Below are 16,254 nucleotides of genomic sequence, written 5' to 3'. Positions count from 1 at the left end.
AATTCGGCATGGCAGGTAAATGCTGACAGGGTCACATTGCACGAATGAATGGGAAAAGCCTCCGAAACATAACTTGCAGAAAATCAAAATTTAAAACTCTGAAACTCTGAGCTTCTCCAAATAACTGAAGTCCCTCTTCCTTGGTCCCACTCTTCCAGGGAGCTGGTGGGTAATGCTCTGGGGCCCCAGGTTCAAACCCCACCCCACTGCAGATGGGGAAATTTGAATTCAATAAAAAGTCTAATGATGACCGTGAAACCATTGTTGATTTTTACAAAAACCCATCTGGTTCACAAGTGTCCTTTAGCGAAGAAATCTGCCGTCCATACCTACTGCAGCGAAGGTTTACCAGACTGATTCCAATAAATTAAAATAATAACGTTTTATTCTGTGTCACGCTCTCTGTAACTTCCCTTCTCACTTCCAATGCTTTATTCAATATAGCTGACTCCCAAAATCCACTATGGATTGAACAAAGGCTCACTGATCACTCACTTTGTTCCCCAGAACCGCTTTGCCTGTCTGTTGGTGCATTCCTCGCCCTCCCCTTCCATATATTCCAGTCATCCTATCCACTCCAACCTTGATCACATTCTGCCCACCCCCTCTCACAATAGCTTCCCCCACTCTCAGTCCCCTTCCCCTGTGTGTAACCCTCCCCTAGACCCCAGAACTCAGGGGCATCTACAGATCAGAGTGTCCTCTTGTTTAATATAGAGTCTCACTGATGGACAAGGCGAGGAGTGAATTGTTACATCATTTATTGTAAAAATAGAATCTGGGCAGATGTTGGGCTTCAGGGGCGGAGAATTATGTGGTGGCAGTCCGCGTACTCGGCAGCAGGAGCGACTTTCGGTATCCGGTTGACCAACACGCCTCTTTGACCTGTCAATGACCCTGCTGTTTGGCTGAAGAAAGTGGGATTGGACCAGTCTGAGTTGGGTAAGGAATGTGTCCTGTTACTCAAGCAAAGGACAGGAGGGGGAAATGGAGCAACCAGGGGAGTAACATGGACCATCGGATGTTCCTCGACTGACAGTCAATCGCCTGCAGGTCTGTCCAATCTCAGGTGCTGTTCCCCTGTTCCTGCTCAAACAACAGCATTGCCAGCTGGGAACGGGAGCCCAGGGCCTGGAGGTTGCTCTGCACACATCGATGGTAAATCTCCTCACTCCCCCGCGGGCTGCACATCCTTTGGCCATACCTCTGGCGCAGGGCGGGCTCGACTGCCCGAAACACATGGAGGCTGGAGTACTGGACAAACATTTCGTACAGGTCCAGATTCTCCAGGATTTCCTCATTCTCCAGGACATCGGAAGCCATCCTGCCTCGCGCCGCCATGTAGTCAGAGTTGTAAAAGCAGGCGGCATCAAAGAAGTCGCGGTCAAAGTGTCCGGAATCCTTGAGCAGATCAATGGTCAGTGGTGGTGGTTGGTTGTGATAAGCGATCTTTGGGTTATATTCCTGGAAGTGGATGGGAAAGAAGAGCTGCCATTGGTTGATGGTGTTCATGCGACAGCGGTTCAGGAATTCCAAGTTGACCTCCATGTTGATGCCAGCAACAAAGAACAAGGTGTCCACTGGGTGCTTCTTGGAGATAATGTCCATGATTTTTAGCTGGCATGGTGAATCAGTCTTCACACTAATCCAGGGAATCTTTGTTTCCGGAAACTTCTTCTCGCAGTCCAGGATCTTGGCCTTGACGCTGCTGAAGATGTCGTTCTCATTGACCCTCTGAGCTTCGAAGGGGTCATAGATGAAGAGCAGGGTTAGGATGGCGTTTTCATTGCTCTCCAGTGCGTTGAGGGTGTAAAGTTCAATGAAGCGAATGGCCTGGTCCCTCTCGTGAATACTGAGCGGGAGGATGATGTGGACCCTCGTGGCCTCAGTCACATACGGCATGGGGATAATCTCCACATTGCTGAGCGGCCGGACGAGGTGGACCCTCTTGGTGATGGAGCGTCTGTGTCCTTTCTGGGTAACCACCTCCAGTTGCAGGTCCAATGTGTACTCCATACCACGAGTGGGGTCAAATCTGCGGTAGCCGTTGAGGAGATGCTGTTTGCGCAGGTGAAGTGTGGGTTGGTATTTCTTATTCAGCTCCTCCACAGCCGTTTCAATGATGTTCCTGATGTCACTCTTGTCAATCCCATGCAACTCACATTTCGGAGACCCATCCACACAGGAGAAGATCTGGTCCTCAGTGAAATAATCCCAGCGAAGGACCTCAAACCGGGTGCGGGCCTGGAAAGGGGGGCTAATCCCAATGGGCCAGCTGCTGGCTTTCTCCCCCTCAGCGGTTAGGCCACTGACATTTCTGATTTCATCCTGAAAAAAAGAACAGAAGAACATAAGAACTAGGAGCAGGAGTCGGCCATCTGCACGGTAGCATTAGGGCAGCACGGTAGCATTGTGGATAGCACAATCACTTCACAGCTCCAGGGTCCCAGGTTCGATTCCGGCTTGGGTCACTGTCTGTGCGGAGTCTGCACATCCTCCCCATGTGTGTGTGGGTTTCCTCCGGGTGCTCCGGTTTCCTCCCACAGTCCAAAGATGTGCAGGTTAGGTGAATTGGACATGATAAATTGCCCTTAGTGTCCAAAATTGCCCTTAGTGTTGGGAGGGGTTACTGGGTTATGGGGATAGGGTGGAGGTGTGGACCTCGGGTAGGGTGCTCTTTTCAAGAGCCGGTGCAGACTCGATGGGTCGAATGGCCTCCTTCTGCACTGTAAATTCTATCTAACTATCTGGCCCCTCGAGCCTGCTCCGCCATTCAATGAGATCATGGCTGATCTTTTGTGGACTCAGCTCCACTTTCCGGCCCGAACACCATAACCCTTAATCCCTTTATTCTTCAAAAAACTATCTATCTTTACCTTAAAAACATTGAATGAAGGAGCCTCAACTACTTCACTGGGCAAGGAATTCCATAGATTCACAACCCTTTGGGTGAAGAAGTTCCTCCTAAACTCAGTCCTAAATCTACTTCCCCTTATTTTGAAGCTATGCCCCCTAGTTCTGCTTTCACCCGCCAGTGGAAACAACCTGCCCGCATCTATCCTATCTATTCCCTTCATAATTTTGTATGTTTCTATAAGATCCCCCCTCATCCTTCTAAATTCCAACGAGTACAGTCCCAGTCTACTCAACCTCTCCTCATAATCCAACCCCTTCAGCTCTGAGATTAACCTAGTGAATCTCCTCTGCACACCCTCCAGCGCCAGTACGTCCTTTCTCAGGTAAGGAGACCAAAACTGAACACAATACTCCAGGTGTGGCCTCACTAACACCTTATACAATTGCAGCATAACCTCCCGAGTCTTAAACTCCATCCCTCTAGCAATGAAGGACAAAACTCCATTTGCCTTCTTACACACCTGTTGCACCTGTAAACCAACTTTTTGCGACTCATGCACTAGCACACCCAGGTCTCTCTGCACAGCAGCATGTTTTAATATTTTATCATTTAAATAATAATCCCTTTTGCTGTTATTCCTACCAAAATGGATAACCTCACATTTGTCAACATTGTATTCCATCTGCCAGACCCTAGCCCATTCATTTAACCTATCCAAATCCCTCTGCAGACTTCCAGTATCCTCTGCACTTTTCGCTTTACCACTCACCTTAGTGTCGTCTGCAAACTTGGACACATTACACTTGTTCCCCAAATCATTTATGTAAATTGTGAACAATTATGGGTCCAACACGGATCCCTGAGGGACACCACTAGCTACTAATTGCCAATCAGAGAAACACTCATTAATCATCACTCTTTGCTTTTTGTTAATTAACCAATCCTCTATCCATGCTACTACTTTACCCTTAATGCCATGCATCTTTCTCTTATGCAGCAACCTTTTGTGTGGCACCTTGTCAAAAGCTTTCTGTAAGTCCAGATATACCACATCCATTGGCTCCCCGTTATCTACTGCACTGGTAATGTCCTCAAAAAATTCCACTAAATTAGTTAGGCATGACCTGCCCTTTATGAACCCATGCTGCGTCTGCCCAATGGGACAATGTCCATCCAGGTGCCTCGCTATTTCTTACTTGATGATAGATTCCAGTATCTTCCCTACTACCGAAGTTAAGATAACTGGCCTATAATTACCCGCTTTCTGCCTACCTCCTTTTTTAAACAGTGGTGTCACGTTTGCTAATTTCCAATCCACCGGGACCACCCCAGAGTCTAGTGAAAATTGGTAAATTATCACTAGTGCATTTGCAAATTCCCTAGCCATCTCTTTTAGCACTCTGGGATGCATTCCATCAGGGCCAGGAGACTCGTCTACCTTTAGCCCCATTAGCTTGCCCATCACTACCTCCTTAGTGATAACAATCCTCTCAAGGTCCTCACCTGTCATAACCTCATTTCTATCAGTCGCTGGCATGTTATTTGTGTCTTCCACTGTGAAGACCGACCCAAAAAACCTGTTCAGTTCCTCAGCCATTTTCTCATCTCCCATTATTGAAATGAAATGAAAATTGCTTATTATCACAAGTAGGCTTCAAATGAAGTTACTGTGAAAAGCCCCTAGATTTCCACTCCCCTCTGTGTGCTCCATGACCTCACCCTTAATTGGCTGGCTCATATTTGAAGGTCCTATATTTTGTAAAAAATTTATTATTGGGATGAGTGTCGCTGGTTAGACAGCAGCAGTTATTACCCCTTCCTAATTGCCCCTTGAGAAGGTGGTGGTGAGCTGCCTTCTTGAACTGCAGCAGTCCCTGAGGTGTAGGTGTACCCACTGTGCTGTTAGGGAGGGAGTTCCAGGATGTTGCCCCAGCGACGGTGAAGGAACGGCCGATATATTTCCAAGTCAGGGTGGGGAGTGACTTGAAAGATGAAAAAGATGAAAATCGCTTATTGTCATGAGTAGGCTTCAATGAAGTTACTGTGAAAAGCCCCTAGTCGCCACATTCCGGCGCCTGTTCGGGGAGGCTGGTTCGGGAATTGAACCGTGCTGCTGGTCTGCCTTGGTCTGCTTTCAAAGCCAGCGATTTAGCCCTGTACTAAACCAGCCCCTCAACTTGGAGGGGAACCTCCATGTGGTGGGGTTCCCAGGTAGCTGCTGCTCTTGTCCTGCTAGAGGGTAGAGGTCGTGGGTTTGGAAGGTGCTGTCTCAGGAACCTTGGCGAATTGCTGCAGTGCATCTTTATGGAATCGCTAAGAATCCCTACAGTGCAGAGGGAGGCCATTCAGCCCATCGAGACTGCAACAACATTCCAAAAAAGGGCACTCCCTCACCCTATCCCCTAACCTTGTACATCAATCATGGCCAATCCACCTAACCTGCTCATCTTCAGACTGTGGGAGGAAACCCGAGTACCTGGAGGAAAGCCATGCAAACGCGGCTGAGAAAATGCAAACTCCACACAGACAGTCACCCAAGACCAGATGTGAACCCAGATCCCTGGTGTTATGAGGCAGCAGTGCTAACCATTGTGCTGCCTCATAGCTTATAGATGGTACACACAGCTGCTGCTGTGTGTCGGTGGTGGAGGGGGTGAATGTTTGTGGAAGGGGGAGCAATCAAGCGGGGTTGCTTTGTCCTGGATGGTGTCGAGCTTCTTGCGTGTTATTGGAGCTGCGCTCATCCAGGCAAGTGGAGAGTATTCCATCGCACCATTCCACTCCTCTATTCCCAAAGGTAGAGGAGTCTAAAACTAGGGGGCACAAGTTTAAGGTGCGAGGAGTGAGATACAAAAGGGCCCAGAAGGGAAATTTCTTCACACAGAGGGTGGTGAGCATCTGGAATGGGCTGCCAGAGGCAGTGGTAGAGACGGGTACAATTTTGTCCTTTAAAAAGTAGTTAGACAGTTACATGGACAGGGTGGGCATAGAGGGATATGGGCCAAATGCGGGCAAGTGGGACTAGCTTAGTGATAGAAACTGGGCAGCATGGACAGGCTGGGCCGAAGGGCCTGTTTCTATACTGTAAACATCTATAACTCTATCTGAATGAACCTGGAGTAAAACCTCGGGCTGACAGCAACGTTTGAAGAGGAGAACCATCACCTGAAACAAGGACACTTTTAAAAAAATTTTATTTATCGTTTTTTACCCCTTTCTTCCCCTTTGCGTTTGTCTGTCGTGTGTGTGTGAGTGAGTGTGAGTGTGTGTGTGTGTATGTGAGTGTGAGTATGTGAGTGTGAGTCAGTGTGTGTGAGTGAATGTGGCTGGTTTAGCACACTGGGCTAAATCGCTGGCTTTGAAAGCAGACCAAGGCAGGCCAGCAGCACGGTTCGATTCCCGTAACAGCCTCCCCGAACAGGCGCCAGAATGTGGCGACTAGGGGCTTTTCACAGTAACTTCATTTGAAGCCTCCTTGTGACAATAAGCGATTTTCATTTCATCTAGGGGCTGGTTTAGCTCACTCAGCTAAATCGCTGGCTTTTAAAGCAGGCCAGCAGCACGGTTCGATTCCCGTACCAGCCTCCCCGGACAGGCGCCGGAATGTGGCGACTAGGGGCTTTTCACAGTAACTTCATTGAATCCGACTCGTGACAATAAGCGATTTTCATTTTTTCATTTTTCATGTGACTGAGTGAGTGTGAGAGTGTGTGAGTGAGTGAATATTAAATCATGCCGCTGTTCAGAGAGACTTGGGTGTGCTAGTGCATGAGTCACAGAAGGTTGGTTTACAAGTGCAACAGGTGATTAAGAAGGCAAATGGAATTTTGTCCTTCATTGCTAGAGGGATGGAGTTTAAGACTAGGGAGGTTATGTTGCAATTGTATAAGGTGTTAGTGCGGCCACACCTGGAGTATTGTGTTCAGTTTTGGTCTCCTTACTTGAGAAAGGACGTACTGGCGCTGGAGGGTGTGCAGAGGAGATTCACTAGGTTAATCCCAGAGCTGAAGGGGTTGGATTATGAGGAGAGGTTGAGTAGACTGGGACTGTACTCGTTGGAATTTAGAAGGATGAGGGGGGATCTTATAGAAACATTTAAAATTATGAAGGGAATAGATAGGATAGATGTGGGCAGGTTGTTTCCACTGACGGGTGACAGCAGAACTAGGGGGCATAGCCTCAAAATAAGGGGAAGTAGATTTAGAACTGAGTTTAGGAGGAACTTCTTCACCCAAAGGGTTGTGAATCTATGGAATTCCTTGCCCAGTGAAGCAGTTGAGGCTCCTTCATTACATGTTTTTAAGGTAAAGATAGATAGTTTTTTGAAGAATAAAGGGATTAAGGGTTATGGTGTTCGGGCCGGAATGTGGAGCTGAGTCCACAAAAGATCAGCCATGATCTCATTGAATGGCGGAGCAGGCTCGAGGGGCCAGATGGCCTACTCCTGCTCCTAGTTCTTATGTTCTTATGTTCTTATGTGAGTCAGTGTGTGAGTGAGAGTGTGTGTGTGAGTCAGTGTGTGAGTGAGAGTGTGTGTGTGAGTCAGTGTGTGTGTGTCAGTGAGTGAGTGTGTGTAAGTGTGAGTCAGTGTGTGAGTGAGTGTGTGTGTATGTGAGTCAGTGTGTGAGTGAGAGTGTGTGTGTGAGTGAGAGTGTGTGTGTGAGTCAGTGTGTGTGTGAGTCAGTGAGTGAGTGTGTGTAAGTGTGAGTCAGTGTGTGAGTGAGAGTGTGTGTGTGAGAGTGTGTGTGTGAGTGAGTGAGTGTGTGTAAGTGTGAGTCAGTGTGTGAGTGAGTGTGTGTGTATGTGAGTGAGTGTGTGTGAGAGTTGGTGAGTGAGTGTGTGTAAGTGTGAGTCAGTGTGTGAGTGAGAGTGTGTGTGTGAGTCAGTGTGTGTGAGTGAGTGTGTGTAAGTGTGAGTCAGTGTGTGAGTGAGTGTGTGTGTATGTGAGTGAGTGTGTGTGAGAGTTGGTGAGTGAGTGTGTGTAAGTGTGAGTCAGTGTGTGAGTGAGAGTGTGTGTGTGTGGCGAAAGTTAAAGTGGGGAATTAGGTAAGAGCTAACCAGTTTTATTTGCTGCGTATTTCATTCCAGTTGTTCGAAATAAAAAGTAATTGTGTTTATATTTACAAACCTGGTGACTGTAATTATTGGACTGCCAAGGGGCAAATACCTCGGATATTTTTCCAAGAATTATTGATTAATTCACTTGTGTTGCAACTCCAGGTCAAGGGAGTCTGAAAGTGACCATGCACTCGCACTCGTCCAGCACGGAAGATAATTCGGTGGCTCAGGTCTGGGATGATTGGGTCTGGCGATGTTTAGGTTACTGTGTAAATTAGAAAGAGACACCAGGGTTGCAGTGATGTAACAGGGGGGCTCTGGAAGCTGCTCAGTATTTTCTTCAGGTGGACGACTTGTCTCTGGTTTATTCAAAAGAGCTTCGAAAAGACAAGATGGTGGAATTGGCAGGGGAATGAGAAATAGAGAAATAGAGATACCAGTCAGAGCTCGGAAGGTGGAGATAACTGATGGAATTGCTCAATATATAAATTTGAAAAAGATGCGCGGAACACAGGAGAGCCCTCGAGGTGGTGTAGTGTCAACCACATTATCTGGTGGGGATACTGAGCTGGAGGAAGTTCGGGTGCAGTTCAAGTGTGAAAGGGAATTAAAAAGAATAGAGAAAGAAATGGAGATCCAGGTAAAAGAAAAAGAAATGGAGCTGGGAATGAGGAAGTTGGAATTAGAGAGAGGGGAAAAAGCAAACGAGAGAGAGTGTCAGCTTAGGGGACTGGAAATTAGCGGATAGCCGCCAGGAATTAGAGCGGAGCTTCATCTTCGACTGGAATCCAGTGGCGATATTTACATTTAGACAGCCTCCCCCCCGATAAAATTCAAAGAGAAGGTGGTAGAAACCTTTTTTAGGACTTTTGAGAAAATAGCAACTCAAACGGAGTGACCAAGTGAAAATTGGACGTTTCCCATGCAGAGTAAAGTGATGGGACGGGCACAGGAAATCTGTGTTTCCCTGTCAGAGCGGGAGATTAACAATGATGCCATGGTTAAAAAGGCTCTTCTGGACGTGTATGAATTGGTTCCTGAAGCATAAAAGCAGAAGTTTGGGGATTTAAGCAGACAGTCGGGGCAGACGCAAGCAGAACAATTTTTAAAGGTGGGTACGAGTGTTGGGAGTCGCAATTACCGATGCAGCTCTGAGAGAGGTCCTTCTCTGAGAGGAATTTAAGAATTCCCTACCTTGTAAATGAATTCCCTACCTTCCCTAAAAATGCAAATGAAATGTCAGTGTTCATTGCAAAAGAACTGGAGTATAAAACTAGAGAAGTGTTGTTGCAATTGTTTAGGGTGTTGGTGAGACGAAAGGCTGGATTGTCCGTTTCAGGGATTATGTCTCCACGCCGTCGTGAAAACTGTGCGGCTTTTATGCCAGAAAACCTGGCGTCAAAAGGCCACAGAGTCCCCGTCAGGCAGGGGGCTAGCAGGCAGCTGTCATGGAGCTCGCAGCTCTAACTGCCGATACGACCCCCCCCCCCCTCCCCCCGCACTTCCGGGTCAGAGGTCCATTGGGCGCGCTGTGCCCCATGGCTGACTCAGACCTGGATCGCGGAAATAGCGCCCTGTATCGGCCGCTCGCCCAACCTGGACCGCCCGCACACATAATAGCCCCAATCCCGAATGAGGACCCCCCCTGCCCTCCGATCAGCCCACCCCCGACTATGGTGGCCTGGGACTGAGTCCACAGCCGTCCCGCGAGTTTCCCGAACAGCAGGACCACATTAGAAACATGCCGTCGGGAATTCTGCCGGTTGGGAAGGGAGAATAGCAGGTTGGGACTCTGGCAATGGCCTGAGGCGATGGATAATTGATGCGATGTACCCCCCCCCCCCCCCCCCCGAGTACGCCGTTTTTCGGGGGGGGGGCAAAGAATCGCGGAACTGGCGCCAATCCCGATTTCATGCGCGAAACTGGATTCTCCACTCTGTCGCCGAACGCGATCTCGGCGTCGGGGTACGTAGAATCCAGCCCCACATCTGGAGTATTGTGTTCAATTTTCCTCTGCGTATTTGAGGAAGGATGTGGTGGGATTGGAGGCAGTTCAGAGGAGATTCACCAGATTGATTCTGAGGATGAAAGGGTTGATCTATGAGGAGAGATTGAACAGTTTGGGCTTATACTAGCTGGAGTTTAGAAGGATGAGAGGGGATCTGATCGAGGTATATAAAATACTAAAAGGAATTGAGAAAGTAAACGTGGACCAAATGTTCCCCCTTGTGGGGCAATCTAGAACGAGGTGTCACAGATAGCGGCTGAGAGACGGTAGATTTAGAACTGAGATGAGGAGGAACTACTTCCCGCAGAGGGTGGTGAATTTGTGGAACTCGCTGCCCCATAGTGCGGTGGAATTGATGGGGCTGGTTTAGCACAGGGCTAAAGAGCTGGCTTTTAAAGCAGACCAAGGCAGGCCAGAAGCACGGTTCAATTCCCGTACCAGCCTCCCCGAACAGGCGCCGGAATGTGGCGACTAGGGCCTTTCACATTTGAAGCCTACTTGTGACAATAAGCGATTATCATTATCATTATCAGAGTCAATAAATGGTTTCAAGAGGGAGATAGACATATTTCGGATTTTGAAAACCGGGTTAAAGAGAACTGGGGAACAGGTAGGGAGGTGGATTTGAAATGAAAAATGAAAATGAAAATGGCTTATTGTCACGAGTAGGCTTCAATGAAGTTACTGTGAAAAGCCCCTAGTCGCCACATTCCGGCGCCTGTTCGGGGAGGCTGGTACGGGAATCGAACCGTGCTGCTGGCCTGCTTGGTCTGCTTTAAAAGCCAGCGATTTAGCCTGGTGAGACCTGGAAGAGATCAGCTATATTCTGATTGAATGGTGGAGCAGGCTCGAAGGTCTGAAATGCCGACTCCTGCCCCTAATTCCTATGTTCTTATATTCCTTCTATTATAAGAACCCATGTTGAAGACCAGAGGGTGCAGTTATGGCTGATGATTATGAGATAATTCATGAATCTAAACTTTTGTTCTGTCACCCTGTATTTAGGAAGTGGGAGAGTGAAAGGGAGGCAAGATAAGGAATGGATAGCTGGGAATGCTCCGCGATCTCCTCCTCAGGCCAGGGAGGAAGGTACTGAGGGTGAAGGTGAGATTTGGAAGCCAAGGTGTAACAAAGAGGGACAAGTTTGCTCAGCGTGTTGGAAGTAGTGAGGAAACCCCGCGGGACTGGTGGGAGTTCATGAGGAAGATTCTGGAAACAGAACAGAAGTGGAGAATGCTGCAGGGCAGACTGTAGCTCGAAGTGGACTGAGGAGGACTGAGGGTAACATTGCTGTGGGGGCAGGGGTGGGGGAATGAGGTAAATGAGGAATATGCTGGAAGATCACTCCAATTTCATCAGCTGATGTAGCCAAACCCATAACAATGTTAAGAGAGACAGGGGCGACTAAAACTCTCTTACTGGAGAAGGATTTGGTTTTCCCTCCATAAGACCATAAGACATAGGAGCAGGATTAGGCCACTCGGCCCATCGAGTCTGCTCCGTCATTCAATCATGGCTGATATTTTTCTCATCCCCATTCTCCTGCCTTCTCCCCATAACCCCTGGTCCCCTTATTAATCAAGAACCTATCTATCTCTATCTTAAAGACACTCAGTGATTTGGCCTCCACACCCTTCTGCGGCAAAGAGTTCCACAGATTCACCACCCTCTGGCTGAAGAAATTCCTCCTCATCTCTGTTTTAAAGGATCGTCCCTTTAGTCTGAGATTGTGTCCTCTGGTTCCAGTTTTTCCTACAAGTGGAAACACCCTCTCCACGTCCACTCTATCCAGGCCTCACAGTATCCTGTAAGTTTCAATACGATCCCCCCATATCCTTCGAAACTCCAACGAGTACAGACCCAGAGTCCTCAACCGTCCCTCATACGACAAGTTCTTCATTCCAGGGATCATTCTTGTGAACCTCCTCTGGACCCTTTCCAAGGCCAGCACATCCTTCCTTAGATACGGGGCCAGGAACTGCTCACAATACTCCAAATGGGGTCTGACCAGAGCCTTATACAGCCTCAGAAGTACATCCCTGGTCTTGTATTCTAGCTCTCTTAACGTGAATGCTAACATTGCATTTGCCTTCCTAACTGCTGACTGAACCTGCACGTTAACCTTAAGAGAATCGTGAACAAGGACTCCCAAGTCCCTGACCCTCTGACAGTGCGGTACTCCCTCAGTACTGACCCTCTGACAGTGCAGCACTCCCTCAGTACTGACCCTCTGACAGTGAAGCACTCCCTCAGTACCGACTCTCTGACAATGCGGCACTCCCTCAGTACTGACCCTCTGACAGTGCGGAACTCCCTCAGTACTGAACCTGTGACAGTGCGGCACTCCCTCAGTACTGACCCTCTGACAGTGCAGCACTCCCTCAGTACTGACCCTCTGACAGTGCAGCACTCCCTCAGTACTGACCCTCTGACAGTGCAGCACTCCCTCAGTACTGACCCTCTGACAGTGCAGCACTCCCTCAGTACTGACCCTCTGACAGTGCAGCACTCCCTCAGTACTGACCCTCTGACAGTGCGGCACTCCCTCAGTACTGACCCTCTGACAGTGCGGCACTCCCTCAGTACTGACCCTCTGACAGTGCAGCACTCCCTCAGTACTGACCCTCTGACAGTGCGGCACTCCCTCAGTACTGACCCTCTGACAGTGCGGCACTCCCTCAGTACTGACCCTCTGACAGTGCGGCACTCCCTCAGTACTGACCCTCTGACAGTGCGGCACTCCCTCAGTACTGACCCTCTGACAGTGCGGCACTCCCTCAGTACTGACCCTCTGACAGTGCGGCACTCCCTCAGTACTGACCCTCTGACAGTGCGGCACTCCCTCAGTACTGACCCTCTGACAGTGCAGCACTCCCTCAGTACTGACCCTCTGACAGTGCGGCACTCCCTCAGTACTGACCCTCTGACAGTGCAGCACTCCCTCAGTACTGACCCTCTGACAGTACAGCAATCCCTCAGTACTGACTCTCTGACAGTGCGGCACTCCCTCAGTACTGATCCTCTGACAGTGCGGCACTCCCTCAGTACTGACCCTCTGACAGTGCAGCACTCCCTCAGTACTGACCCTCTGACAGTGCGGCACTCCCTCAGTACTGACCCTCTGACAGTGCAGCACTCCCTCAGTACTGACCCTCTGACAGTGCGGCACTCCCTCAGTACTGACCCTCTGACAGTGCAGCACTCCCTCAATACTGACTCTCCAATCCTCACATTTGGCACTGGGGAGTGTCAGTCTCGATAATGTGCTCATGTGTTTGAAGTGGGAATTAAAGCCAAGACCTTCTGACCCGACAGGGCTGAGTGGGCGACCGCTGTGAGTGAAGTTCAGTTTAACCCCGTCGCTGACCCCCCTCTGACCCCAGCACCTGTAGCTGTTCAATCTCCTGATAGGTTCTGTCAAGCTCCAACTCGGTGTACCGCTTGTGGAGTCGGTACATCTGGACGGGATCCAGCACTGGGTGGACAGCCACAGCATTCCGGAACTCCGGACCATCTTCCTTTTCCAGCTCCACATTCTTCAGCAGCTGGAAATATCGATAGTGCAGACCCTGAGGAGAGATGGGAGACATGAATGAATCATCCCAGTGCACGTTACCCATTCCCATTCCCACACTGTCCTCATCCCACATCCAAACGTTCAGCTCCCTATTCCCATGCTTCACAGAAGGAAATAATCTCTCTCCAAATTAATGTGCAGATTGGGGTGGGCCGGTAAACACTGCCGACGGGGTGGGAGGGTCAGAATGTTCCATCCATGGAACACCGGATAATGTCACTCTCTAATTCTGGGAATGGGTTTCCAGTGAAGCCCGAGGACAATCACACCGAAACACCAATCGCACCGAAACACCAGTCACACCGAAACACCAATCCCACCGAAACACCAATCACACCACACACCAAAACACCACACACCGAAACACCAATCACACCGAAACACCAATCCCACCGAAACACCAGTCACACCGAAACACCAATCCCACCGAAACACCAGTCGCACCGAAACACCAATCGCACCGAAACACCAATCGCACCGAAACACCAATCGCACCGAAACACCAATCTCACCGAAACACCAATCGCACCGAAACACCAATCGCACCGAAACACCAATCGCACCGAAACACCAATCGCACCGAAACACCAATCTCACCGAAACACCAATCGCACCGAAACACCAATCACACCGAAACACCAATCACACCGAAACACCAATCTCACCGAAACACCAATCGCATCGAAACACCAATCGCACCGAAACACCAATCTCACCGAAACACCAATCGCACCGAAACACCAGTCGCACCGAAACACCAATCGCATCGAAACACCAATCGCACCGAAACACCAATCTCACCGAAACACCAATCACACCGAAACACCAATCTCACCGAAACACCAATCGCACCGAAACACCAATCGCACCGAAACACCAATCGCACCGAAACACCAATCTCACCGAAACACCAATCGCACCGAAACACCAATCACACCGAAACACCAATCACACCGAAACACCAATCTCACCGAAACACCAATCGCATCGAAACACCAATCGCACCGAAACACCAATCTCACCGAAACACCAATCGCACCGAAACACCAGTCGCACCGAAACACCAATCGCATCGAAACACCAATCGCACCGAAACACCAATCTCACCGAAACACCAATCACACCGAAACACCAATCTCACCGAAACACCAATCGCACCGAAACACCAATCGCACCGAAACACCAGTCACACCGAAACACCAATCACACCGAAACACCAATCACACCGAAACACCAGTCACACCGAAACACCAATCACACCGAAACACCAATCACACCGAAACACCAGCCGCACCGAAACACCAATCGCACCGAAACACCAATCGCACCGAAACACCAGTCACACCGAAACACCAATCCCACCGAAACACCAATCCCACCGAAACACCAATCACACCGAAACACCAATCACACCGAAACACCAATCACACCGAAACACCAATCGCACCGAAACACCAATCGCACCGAAACACCAATCACACCGAAACACCACACACCGAAACACCAATCACACCGAAACCCCAGCCACACCAAAACCCCAGCCACACCAAAACACCAATCAGACTGAAACATCAATCACACCGAAACACCACACACCGAAACACCAGTCGCACCGAAACACCAATCGCACCGAAACACCAATCGCACCGAAACACCAATCGCACCGAAACACCAATCGCACCGAAACACCAATCCCACCGAAACACCAATCGCACCGAAACACCAATCGCACCGAAACACCAATCGCACCGAAACACCAATCGCACCGAAACACCAATCGCACCGAAACACCAATCGCACCGAAACACCAATCGCACCGAAACACCAATCGCACCGAAACACCAGTCGCACCGAAACACCAATCGCACCGAAACACCAATCCCACCAAAACACCAATCACACCGAAACACCAATCCCACCGAAACACCAGTCACACCGAAACACCAGTCACACCGAAACACCAATCCCACCGAAACACCAGTCACACTGAAACACCAATCAGACTGAAACACCAATCACACCGAAACACCAATCCCACCGAAACACCAATCACACCGAAACACCAATCCCACCGAAACACCAGTCACACCGAAACACCAATCCCACCGAAACACCAATCGCACCGAAACACCAATCGCACCGAAACACCAATCGCACCGAAACACCAATCGCACCGAAACACCAATCGCACCGAAACACCAATCAGACTGAAACACCAATCTCACCGAAACACCAATCAGACTGAAACACCAATCGCACCGAAACACCAATCGCACCGAAACACCAATCGCACCGAAACACCAATCGCACCGAAACACCAATCAGACTGAAACACCAATCTCACCGAAACACCAATCACACCGAAACCCCAGCCGCACCGAAACACCAATCGCACCGAAACACCAATCGCACCGAAACACCAATCGCACCGAAACACCAATCACACCGAAACGCCAATCACACCGAAACACCAATCACACCGAAACACCAATCACACCGAAACACCAATCACACCGAAACACCAATCTCACCGAAACACCAATCGCACCGAAACGCCAATCACACCGAAACGCCAATCACACCGAAACACCAATCGCACCGAAACACCAATCGCACCGAAACACCAATCGCACCGAAACACCAATCGCACCGAAACACCGATCGCACCGAAACACCAATCACACCGAAACACCAATCGCACCGAAACACCGATCACACCGAAACACCGATCACACCGAAACACCAATCACACCG

The 16,254-nt window shown here is 49.4% G+C and overlaps 1 protein-coding gene across 1 annotated transcript in view; it reads right to left on the bottom strand.

Annotated features, from left to right (window-relative positions):
• Nucleotides 1–744: 744 nt before the first annotated feature.
• chpfa (chondroitin polymerizing factor a) overlaps nt 745–16,254 on the bottom strand; it is a 53,857-nt gene continuing 38,347 nt past the window's right edge. Inside the window, exons 3-4 of the mRNA XM_038790219.1 lie at nt 13,310–13,492; nt 745–2,328 (exon numbers count right to left, since the gene is read on the bottom strand). Coding sequence (XP_038646147.1) covers nt 1,066–2,328; nt 13,310–13,492 — 1,446 coding nt within the window. The 3' untranslated portion in view covers nt 745–1,065. The remainder of the gene's footprint in view (nt 2,329–13,309; nt 13,493–16,254) is intronic.

The sequence above is a fragment of the Scyliorhinus canicula genome, chromosome 2 (assembly GCF_902713615.1).
Source record: "Scyliorhinus canicula chromosome 2, sScyCan1.1, whole genome shotgun sequence".
NCBI classification, from domain to species: domain Eukaryota; kingdom Metazoa; phylum Chordata; class Chondrichthyes; order Carcharhiniformes; family Scyliorhinidae; genus Scyliorhinus; species Scyliorhinus canicula.
Note: the sequence above shows the minus strand (reverse complement) of the source record. Positions and strands in the feature narration are given on the sequence as shown.